Source organism: Triticum dicoccoides, chromosome 6B (genome assembly GCF_002162155.2).
Source record: "Triticum dicoccoides isolate Atlit2015 ecotype Zavitan chromosome 6B, WEW_v2.0, whole genome shotgun sequence".
NCBI lineage: Eukaryota > Viridiplantae > Streptophyta > Magnoliopsida > Poales > Poaceae > Triticum > Triticum dicoccoides.
The window spans coordinates 300261120-300272870 of record NC_041391.1 but is presented as its reverse complement, the minus strand read 5'-3'; the positions used below and the strand labels follow the sequence as shown (position 1 = coordinate 300272870).

The window sequence follows — 11751 nt, the reverse complement described above, 5'->3', positions numbered from 1 at the left end:
GGGAGCCAAATTGGATTTTCGGAAAATATATCTCGTACACAACTTTACTTTGAGTGAAACAAATCAATTAATAATGTTGTACTATTTCCCCTCAATAATAATAATGTTGTACTATGATACATACTAGACAACAGAAAGTTAATCTATACCAATATAAAAGAAAGCGAATTGTCGAGGTCCAACAAATCTCAGTCGTTCAACCACACATTTATACAACCATCTATATCACTTCAATGTTTAGCAGTAAACACATTTAGCACAAAATAATTTAGCACTCTCCACTAACTAATATCATGTATAGTGTGGACTTTGGCATTCTTTAACAAATATTTTGTGAACGTGAGCATTAACCAAGTAATTGTATCCTAACTAATATCAATATGTAATTTATATCTTGCATGCTATTAATGTGTAAAAAATTAATATCTTGAATAATATTAACATTTTTTTCTCATTGCAAGAGTGCATAATATTAACCTATCACGACCTACATTCTGAGATGAAGGCCAAAAGGTTACTTCTTTGTCTCCTGGGGATGCTAAAAGAGGAGGATCCCATATCCTCGAACATGCTCGCAAAGTACACCAAGCTCTTCGAGAAGCCTTTGGTGGAGGATGTTGTGCAGGAGTTTGCCTATTTCTACGGTTGGCAATTTTTTTAGGCATGCCTCGTCTGATCAACCAGGCCATCTCCTGGCTCGACTTGTCGTCAAGTGGAGGCCGATGCTTTGTCTCGCATCTGGGAACCTTCTAGTGTCCATGGATTACATCCGCACGACAATATTCTGGCAAGTGTGCAGGCTTAATTGTTGTGTCAAGCGTGCCGTTATTCATAGCATGATCACCTTGGTCACGCCTTGTATTATCTCTATTGAGGAAACCAAACTATCTTTTGTCTCATAGTCCCTTCTCGTCGGAAGTCTAGGTGCTCTTTCAATGATCACTTCTTCCTCTCGATATCGACACCTAGGATGGGATTTTGTCGGTCAGAAGCGCTCGGAGTTTGCTCTATCTAATCCCACTATTGGCACTCACCACCTCACGGTGTCAGTCTCTCCTCTCGCCGGAGACTACCATTGGTGGCATTCAGTAGTCTATGACCCTCAGATGGCATGGACAAGAGGTCGCCTTCCTTGCCATGCTCCAAGACGCTTGCTTCTCTTGATCAAGCTAGCAGCTAGTGGGGGCGATTTCAACATGATTTCCTCCTCTTGATAAGAATAATAAATGTATCAATCATCATGCCATGAGTCAGTTGTGTCATTTCATCACTGACATGGAGTTGCATGATGTCTATCTCTACGCGAGATGATACACATGGTCGAATGAGCAAGACAACCCCACACTTACCATTGCCCGCTAGTCATTGATTTCCCCTCCTCGATCAAATGGCAATCGGCATTTCCATTTTGAGTGATTCTCGTCATAATTGGATGGATTCCATCATGTTATGTCGTAGGCTTGGTGCTCAATGGACCCGAATACTGGTCCCTTATGTCTCATCTTCATGCGGCTCAATGTTACCATGTGCTGCCTCAAAAGCTGGAGTGCAAAACCATTGGTGATATACCCCTACAATTGCTCCTTGCATGACTTGATGCAGCTTAAGCCTATGTGCTCTCTCCTATGTGGAAACATGGTTGCGTCGAAAGCTCAAAGGTGCATACCTCGGGATCGCCTCTTTGGGGGTCTATTGTGTGGCAATAAGTGAAGTTTGCTTGGCTGTGTGAGGGCGGGACGAACTTCACCTCCTTCAAGATCCATGCCACCCATTGATGGTAGAAAAAACATCTCTAACCTTCATGTGGGCCATGAGATCATATCCGACGAGGCTGGCCTAGCATAGGTTGGGTTCACCCACTTCTCCAACATTGTTGGATCCCCTGACGAGTGAGAATTTTCCCTCAATATGGAAGGCTGGCTCCCACTCAGGTTTGACCTGTCCGACATTGAGCACCCTTTCACTGAGATGGAGATCCGGAAGGCCGTCGAGCAGCTCCCCGTTGACAAGGCGCCTGGGCCGATGGGTTTACCGCAATGTTTTCTTCATGCATGTTGGGTGGTGATCAAGGTTGACATCTTCGGGGCCTTTGACAAGCTCTTTCACCTTCAACTATAGGCAGATAAGTTTGATCTATCTACTCGCTAAACTATTTGCTAAAGACCTTCCGCTCCGCCTGGTCTCGTGTCTTTGAGTTGGTCTCTTCTATTAACTAGTTCATTGCTCATGCATTGCAACGGGGCACACGTAGTCTAGTGGTTCAACACCAATCTTACTTAACATATACGTTTAGAATCCTCATGCATATTAGGTGAACATGTCAGAAAGCACGTGCCAATGAATTTAAAAAATGCTCTTTATGTAATGACAAGAAACAATAATACAAAATTGAAACCATTTGTAAGCCAACACTTCAATTTTAGAAACTCAACTGGACGTGTAGAAAAATAATTTATGGGTGGGATGCGAGATAGCTCCATGGGTGGGAAGAGATGGCCCTACATGGGGAAGGCTGGTAGAACCATGACATGAGGTTGAGTAGTGGCAGAAGCCATGGAGGTTGTCTAAAATAGTGTATGAGCTCCAGAAGTTTGTAAAAACAAAGCTTGACACTATGTTTGGATATAGATAGCGTGGCAACCTCATCACGTGAGCATATACAAGGGATGCACCAAATTATTTGATGTTTGTCCATGATTGCATTAGCACGCACAAATTCTTTGGCTTCATCTCCATCGCCACACACTTGGTGCCTCCCAGCGCCTTCTTCTCCTTTGTTACACCTGTCCACACTATCACAGCGGCCATGTCATTCTTCATAATGGGCACAGTTACCAGCGAGAACATCATCTCTAGAAAAGCAACAGCTGGTGTTGTTCATGAGTCACTACACAACGAAGGTATGGGGCCTCCGTTAGAAAAGATGATGGCACTGCCACGGGCAACAAGGGTAGCCCGCTGATCTCGGCTTGAAGCATGGAAGCCGTGTAGGACAAGCTACACATGTGTTTCGCATGCTTGCTTGGGACCGAGTGACCATTTTTTTATCAAGACAGAAAAACGGGCGAGCTTGAGGAACTAGCGCACACATGCAACCGACTGAAAAAAACACCCCTCCAAAGCTCAACGCAGGGGGGACTTGGGGTTGGGAGAGACAGGCGACAAGAGAGAGGTGTTTGGTGGAGGCCGTGAGCGGGCGCAAGCAGAGGAAGGGCAGTGGGGATGAGAGATAACTTTTTTATATAAAGAAGAACAATCGCTATTAGTTGCATGCTTCAAAGACTATGATGGTCCACTTGCCAAGATAAGACAAGGTGGCTTTGGAAGTGAACATATGACCACAAACTCATTACTTTACAAGTAGGAAAGATTGATGTTCGCAACATCTATGGCAACTCATCCTAGTTCAACAAATGGCGAGTCTTCTCCACAATCTCACGGTTCCCAAAGTACCCCTCAAGCCAGATATCCCACATGCCTTTGATTCCATCTCATGGTATCTTATGCTAGAGACCATGGGACATCGTTGCTTTGGTCCTCCATGACATGAGTGGGTATCGATACTTCTCTCCTCATCAATGGCGTACCCAGTCCACCTCTCCATCACGTCAAGGGCCTTCGCTAGTGTGATTCCCTCTCACTGACGATGTTCATGCTGGTTATTGATGTCCTCAACTCCCTACTACATCATGCCATGAGGTCTGGAATCCTCCATCGCATCACCAATTTCCATCCTGTGCTTCGAGCATATCGCTCTCTGTCGATGATGTAGTCACCTTCTGCCACCCAGATAGAAAGCAACTACATGCCACGCACGAGCTCTGCCGAGTGTTCGGTATTGCCTCCGGCCTCAAGCCAATTTCCTCAATAGCTCCACCACCCCTATCCAATGATCGCCCATCAAATCAAGGACATTGGCACGATGCTTGTATACCCGGTGTCATCCTTCCTAACAAGCTATCTAGGTTTGCTTCTTTTGATGAGGAAACCGACCATCTCTACTCTCATTCCTCTAGTGGAGCGGATGGAGAAGAAACTTCCTTTCGAGGGATTCCCTTCTATCCCATGGAGAATGTCTCACACTGGCAAGGAATGTGTTGTCTGCCATGCCGGTTCACTTGTTGTTGGACATGGCGCTCAATCCCATCATCATGAATAAAATCAACAGGTTCATTCAGGATTTCCTCTTGCATCTTCGCCGGGAGGTTAGCGGCAGCCACTGCCTTGTCAATTGGTCCAAGGTCTGTCATTTGATCGAGCTCGGTGGCCTAAGTTTCCACGACTTGCAACACACCACATCACCCTTTAGAACTATTGGCTTTGGCTCTAGGACACCGATTCATCGAGGAAATGGTGCCATCTCCATATACCCTACGACCCTTAGGTTAGGGGAGATCTTTCGTACATCCACCACTTTGTCGATCTCTTAGTGATGGTCGACCGTATCATTTCTGGACTGATCACTAGTTGGGCAACAACTCCATTGTTGAGATCGCATGGATCCCTACTATCTTGTCCTTCGACGACCGTGGAAGCAACGCCTTGTCTGTGAAAGTGTCTCGCGGCATGCGTGGAGCCATGAGTGTTGCGGCAGCCTCAAGTATGTTGACCTCTGATGCAAAGTGATTCAGTTCCTCTCGGCCCCGATCCCAACATGATCTGATGGAGATGGATCTTCAGTGGTTCCTACTATGCGGAAGATGGATGTTCAATGGTTTCTAGTCTGTGCAATCTTGCTACCTAGCTCTCCGCCCTACACTAGAAGATGACATGGAAGGTTTGAGCTCCCCTGCATATTCGGTTTTTTTGAACCTTGAACAGTAGGAGAACCTCCTACTGTGAATGAATTAATATAATGAAATGGTAAAATACATAGTTTAATTACAATCCATCCCCATTTGGGGAAAGGATGAAAGGGAGGGGTCTAGCTAAGAGAGGATAGCAGATGGGGAATAAGGTATTTATGCTTCTCCTTCACCCTATATGTAAGGAGAGAGAAATTTGTTTTTAGTCTGTCTAGCCAAGAGGATCTTGATGGAGCAACTCCAGGCTGCCAGCAAGAATAATTCCATAAACAGTGGCTGGCCCCAAGCTTCTTTGGCCATGGTTATGTTTTGGAGTCTAGAGCCACCATGGGGCCAAGAAAGGCCCAGGCTGGTCCAGCAATGAGCACTGAATTCACATTGAAAGAATAGGTGCTCCAGAGTCTCTTCTATATGTAGCCCATAGAGTATGCAGTCATGGTCGCCTCCTATATTGTAATGCCTGCGTTTAAGCATGTTTCTTGTGTTGAGTCGGTCAGATAGGAGGAGCCATCCAAAAACTTTAATCTTCATGGTCGATTTGGATTTCCAGATCCACCCAAATGCTTGATGAGCATGTATATCTCTGAAGCAAAAGGTGTAATAACTGTGGGCAGTGAAATCATTAGTCCCCCCAACGTATGTCCAAAGATCATTGTGTGTGTGGTCATTGGATAGAGCAACATCCATGGTTTCGAGCTGCAACTTTCTAACTTCTGCATCCGCTTGTGTAAAGAGGGGTAGGTGAAACGCCTCCCTCAGTGACATGATTGCCAAGAAATCTCTGACTGAGTGGTCCTCATTGTTTACATAGGAGAAGGCACGTGGGTAAGTTCTGCCAAGATGGTGTCTCTCCACTGATCTTTCCAAAATAGGACGTTTACACCGTTTGCCACTTGCACCTTTGTGATTCCTCTGCATGTTGGCATTAGTTTTGCCACGTCTCTCCACCAGAACGAGCCGCATGGATCCGATGCATGGGGGATTTGTTCCGTGTAGTATGTACTCCAAATAAGTTGCACCAGGGCACATCCCATCCATTTTAGAATTTGTGCAGGTATTTTAACAGTAAGGCGCCCCTTGTATCCTGAGATTGACGACTCCAAGGCCTCCACTTTCTTTGGGTCTACACACCATATCCCATGATGCCAACGAATTACTTTTATCTCCTTGCTCAGTTTTCTTAGTCCACGGGCATTTCCTACGTATCTTGTCCAACAATTCAATGACTTTGGTTGGTAGTCTTAGAGTGCAAAGGGCAAAAATGATGAGAGAGGTGATTACTGAATTGAGAATGGACAACTTGCCACCATATTAAATCATGTTGAGTGTGGCAGAGAGCCTTCTCTCCACAGTACAGGCCAGTGGCATGAGTTCTTGAACTGTGGATCTGGTGGTACCAAGAGGGAGTCCTAGGTAAGTAAATGGTATTTTCCCACCACACAACCAAATATGTTGGCTAGGTCTCCACACTTGTCGGCTGCACAATTGATGGGTATGAGAGTCAATTTGTGGAAGTTTATTTTTAGTCCAATGGAAGTGGCATAATCTGTTAGAATATCCTTGATGACTATCGCATATTCGATTTTTCACCAGGCTGGCTGCCCAGCCATGCGCCTCAAATGGCATGATCTACCCCACGCCACACATTGCCTCTTTTACGACCAAGATTTGGAGATGATGCGACACCTCCTTGTGGGTTCTCCCTTCTTGCGGCAGGTCTGACACGATGTAATCTCCTGTTGTCGTTTTACAATCATCTTTTTTTTGGAAACACTTCCACTCTCTTGTTCTCGCCATTGCATTGACCATTTGGAAGCACCGTAACCGTTGTCTCTTCGATGATGATAAATCCTCTGCCGCGCCTTCGTGTATTTGGGGCTGAGCAACCCCCTTCCCCTGCTAGTGTACGCATCGATGGGATGCCCCTGTAACACTCTTTCTACATCAATTAAAAGATACAAATCTAGCATATTCCTGAAATAAAACTTAGTTTGCATAACTTGAGGATATTTATTCCACTTGAATAATGAAGTATGTGATAGGTAAGGGCGTCTCCAACATTGTCCTTCAAATCGGACTCACTATCTGTTTATAGACGCATCCGAACGTGTCCATGGACACGAACAACCGAAGTCGTCCATCCCACACTATACCTCAAATGTCTGCTTCTGTTAACTTAAAATAGATATCATCCCGCCAAATCTTATAATTTTGATTTGTGATTCGTACTAGTAGCCTTCCGTCAAAGTGTACGATTTACATTATCATAGTACACACTCTATATACATCCTTCCGCCAAACAACATGACACTGAAAAAACCACTTTCCTCCAAACAACTACGCCAGAGAAAAAAAAAAGACACATCCTTCCGCTAAACTAATAGCATGCTAGCCGCATCCTTGTGCTAAACTATGAGTGTGTGCATGAAAAAAATTAGTGGCTTCCGCCAAATCTCAAACATGCTAGCAGCATTCTTCTGCCAAAGCCTAATAGCAGCGGCTTCTGCCATTTTTTTATTTTGAAATATACGTGGATAGAGAGGAGAGGGGTACGTGGTGGCTTTTTATTGGCAAACCGGATGTCCGGACGCCCGCAAAGCTCCCGTAACTTTGCGTCTGGTTTACGGGATTTCAGATAGCTGGACGAGTCCACATACATATCCAGGACAACCTTGCATGATAAGCTGCATCCAGACAGTACGGTTCAAATGTTTACGGGTGATTTGAGGGCCGGTTTTGGAGATGCCCTGAAAGCCAAATGTTAATTTCTTTCTAAAACGGCGGCAAGAAGCTTGCTCCTTTTCATCAACTAAGCAGAGTTTTAAACATACAATGCCTACCTTTTCTTCCCCCGGTGTAATAATATAGTACTCCAAATGATGCGCCGCGCCTAGACACAGATTGCCGTGTCAGGCTTCACATACGTGAAGATGATTGTCGGCAGGATGTAGACGTTGCGAAAGGCGTGAACTGGACGCTCGTCCCAAATGGTTGAAGCAATCAGCAAAAGGCAGCTCATCTCACTAGGAGTAGAAACCCATGGACTAATTAGCGACCATATCGGCATAAAAGAAGTCATGGAGAATTCAAGTCTTGCAAGCGACGATTCAAGCAAAAGCATGTCAACTGAGCAATCACCCATTCACGCCCAACCCCCTTTTTCTGTGTGGGCTTGAATTGCACCACGCAGACAGAGGGAACAGTTGGGGAATGACCTGGTCAAATTGCTCTGAAGAAGTGACGGGTAGAATCACACCTGTACTGGAGTGAACTAGTGTACATCGCTATACCACTTTATCTTATATTATCTTCTCTGTTCCTAAATATATCCAGATGATTTGAACTGCCGGAACGTCTTATATATTTATATTTAGGAACAGAGTACATGATTCGTCCTGGAATTGGTTGGTTCGTTTCAGCTGCCCTTGCAGGAAAACGAAATCAAGAAATCATTCGCAAGAGAAATCCCACAGCACCGGATCCCGCCGAATGGTTCTAACCGAAGATGATGATTGTGCTTGTGCAGGGGCATCGCCATGGGGAATGAGAATCCATTCCTTCAGGAATCAGGACATAGCCATAGAGAATCCGGAATTCAGTGGGCACGGCCTGCCTTTTTTTTCGCAACACTTGTACTAGCATTTCAGCTAACCAACTCTACTAGCGAGCTTCCTCTTTGGTGTTTCATCTCAAGAACATGACACGGTTCTATCAGGAGCGGATAGGTAGCTGGCTTCAGCCTTGATTATTCTATAAATATTTATGTTTATATAACAATTGTTTTACGGTTTTCGGCTCAAACAAGAAAAATCAGGAGGGGAGTAGAGTGCAGCGTAGCCTTAGTAAACATCGGTGGAGTCAGTTGAGTAGTAATCACAAGAAACATGGCCAGTATGTAGTCTAGTAGTAGTAACAGTATGTATGTATGTAATTTACATCTGACACAATCTTATTCTACATAGTGTCTATATTACATAAGCAGATAGACCATGATACAAGGGGAGGAAAGGATCCTTATGTACAAGGACAACACAGAGAGCTTCTGTCGGTGGCCAACAAGGACAGCACGAGCAGAAGCGCCGCTCACACTAGCGTACATATGTATGCCACATCAAATATTGTCAAAAATCCTACTACAAGAAGATGAAAGGAAAAGGAGGAAGCAGAAGGGCAAAGAAGATCAAGACGCGCGCGCTCATACTACGTACTACTGTACTAGCTCAGCTGCACAACTCGTACCGGGAGCAGACGGAGGCAGAGCAACCTGGATGGATGGCTCGCCGGCTCATCACCAGCCGTAGACGGCGCGGGAGCACTTGACCTTGATCCACTTGACGCTGCGCCGCACCGACCCCTTCACCTTGCCCTCCACGTCGTACACCTTGTAGGCCACCAGCCGCTTCTTCCTCTGCAGCTCCGCCTCCGCCTCGTCCGTCTTGGCCGGGGCCGGGGCCTCGTTGTCGACCAATGCGGAGAAGGAGGGGGTGTAGCTCCTCAGGTTGAGGGAGCGGCGGCCGGCGGAGGACCAGGTGGCTGCGGTGGTGGTGGCGGCGTTGGGCCCCTTGGCCTGGGCGGTGCCGTCGGAGAAAGGCTTGTAGGAGGCGCTGTAGCACCGGAGGTTCAGCCCCGGGGTGGGGCCGGCGCCGGCGCCGGAGACGGTCCTCGTGCTGCCGCTCCGCTGCACGGCGGTCGCCGCCACGGGGCGGGACAGGGAGGTGGTGCTCCTGTCGCGCTGCACCTTGGTGGGCGCGTAGGAGACGGCGTAGGAGGCGCTGTGGCACCGGAGGTCGTTGGCCGGCGCGGCGGCGGCGGTGCTCCTCTCGGCCAGCGACACCGACCTCTCCATTGGCATCTTGTCCCGCTCTGCCTACGTGTTCGCGCGGGTGTGGTCACTCTCTTGTCCGCGGAGCTCTGGCGTGAGGAACTTATGGCTGGCTGGTGGCGCCAAGCAGGCAGATGGAGCCTTTTTATAAAAGTGGCTGGGGGTGTGTGTCGATCAGCTCCGCCAAACATGTTGCACGGAACGGTGCACGCTGCTACCTACAGTGTATATGGTTTGGATTGTAGCAGACCGGTTCCTAGCCCAGGGTCGGGTTGATAGCTTTCTCTCTCAGTTTCCTAGGGACAGGGACGGCGGTATTGCTGCTGCTGCTAGTGTGAGCTCGGTTCATTCGTTTTCTTGATGTTCTTTTGGCCTAACGCACCACGCCAGGATGAGATTTTTTTTGCTTTGCGTGCGTGCGCACAAATCATTGGGCAGCCCAAGAGAAGCGTGAGGTTTTTGATTTGTCTGCGTGTGCACAGGTCATAGGGCGGAAAACAACCGTGGGAGTGTAGGGGTTTCTGCAGACGTGCCCGTGCTTTTTAATCGAACCAGCAGGATGGCAGGCAAATGCAACTTTTGCGGTGACTTCTGCTTTCAATAGCACAGAAAGGCAAAAGGTTTCGCGGACGTTGTTTTCATCTAAAATATGCCAAACCTGCTTCAACAATATGATTTGGTGAGTGCTTAAAATCTGACCGCCTCTCACACTCGAGGGTTTTACGGTCCCTAAATCCTAAGGTCTCATTTGGTTTCACATGATCCCACGGGATCCCTGCCTCTTCCCCTGGCCTTCCCCAGGCCGAGAAACCACGGATAATTTTATCCCGGGCAATGCGCCAACGCATTTGGGGGCCCACAAGACCGGGGCAGCCCTGCCCTTTCCACGGCCTATCCCTGGGCGAGACTTCCACGCCTGATGAGATCGGGGAGGAAACCCTTGTCGCTCGGCCTCGCGAATGAGAGGCGGCGGCGGCAAGATCGAGCGCTCCGCCCTCCTCCGTCGAATGCTCCGCCCTTCTCCAGCAACTGGAAACGGCTCACCCCCCATCCCTTCACCTCCATGCTCCACCCCTCCGGCTGGGGAGACGACGCCCGTTGCGTTGCTGCTTCATGGCTTCTAGTAGGTCGATACTGTTCCATGGCTTCCCATAGGTGAGGCGTGCAGCAGCCCCCCGAATGGTCATGCGAATCTTTCACGTGGTTTTAATTTTGTCAAGAATATTTCGACGAGGGCCTCTCTTCCCCGGGACCATCTCCCCTAGCAACCAAACAAGCCTAAACGTTGTTGATCCCGGGCGAGGAGTGGGGGTGCTAATCACTCTGATTTTTATTTTTTCTATCCCTTCTTCGCTCTCAGCCATTGCTAAGGCAGCTGGCCGCTCTCACCTTGCAACCAGTGGTTGGGGTCACTGTTCATGCCACCATGGTGCCCTCTGGGGGAAGGGGGACCGTGGCAGGGGCCACAAACACCTCCTCGCCCGACCGCTCGCAAGGTTAGGCGTGTGGCGACATCAGTGAGCTTCCGTGGAGCTCACTTACGCAATAGAATTATTTGATGCGCTATCTCTTCTGCAATATGTGGGGTTTCAGACATGTTGGCAGGCGTACCCTTAGTACATTCAACGGATTGGCCTAGATGTAGTGGCACTACAGGGGACGATTAAATCTGATTTCCGCGCTCGCAATCTGCTATCAATCGATCCTCTCGAGCGATTTTCTTGAAGCTGGGTGTTTGCTCATGGCCATTCTGGGGGTATGTTGTTGGGGTTTAAGAAAGACTGTGCTGTGAGATTGTCTCCTCGGATGCCAGTATTTCCCCCCTTAGTGCAGTTATTAAGCATCGGGTCATGCTTCTTCGGTGGGAAATGTTAGTGGCTTATGACCCAACTGATCACTCACGTTTAGCTAAGTTATTTGGGGAACTTGAGGCCAAAGCAGTTGGGGCTACTATTTGCATGTTGCCAATAGTTGGCGGTGATATTAACTTGATCCTCTCAGGGGCAGAAAAGACAATGCGAACACCGATTGGCCTCAGTTCAACATGTTGATGCCCCCATTGCTTCCATGGCACTTAGGGAAGTGGCCATATCTAGCGTGAGGTACACATGTATCATCAAACAA

General features: G+C 47.7%; 1 protein-coding gene across 1 annotated transcript; it reads right to left on the bottom strand.

Moving 5' to 3' along the window:
• Positions 1-8701: 8701 nt before the first annotated feature.
• LOC119323428 lies at positions 8702-9768 on the bottom strand. The gene has a single exon (XM_037597090.1). It carries the CDS (start codon positions 9655-9657, stop codon positions 9094-9096), a length of 564 nt encoding a protein of 187 aa, XP_037452987.1. The 5' UTR covers positions 9658-9768; the 3' UTR covers positions 8702-9093.
• Between the last annotated feature and the right edge of the window lie 1983 nt (positions 9769-11751).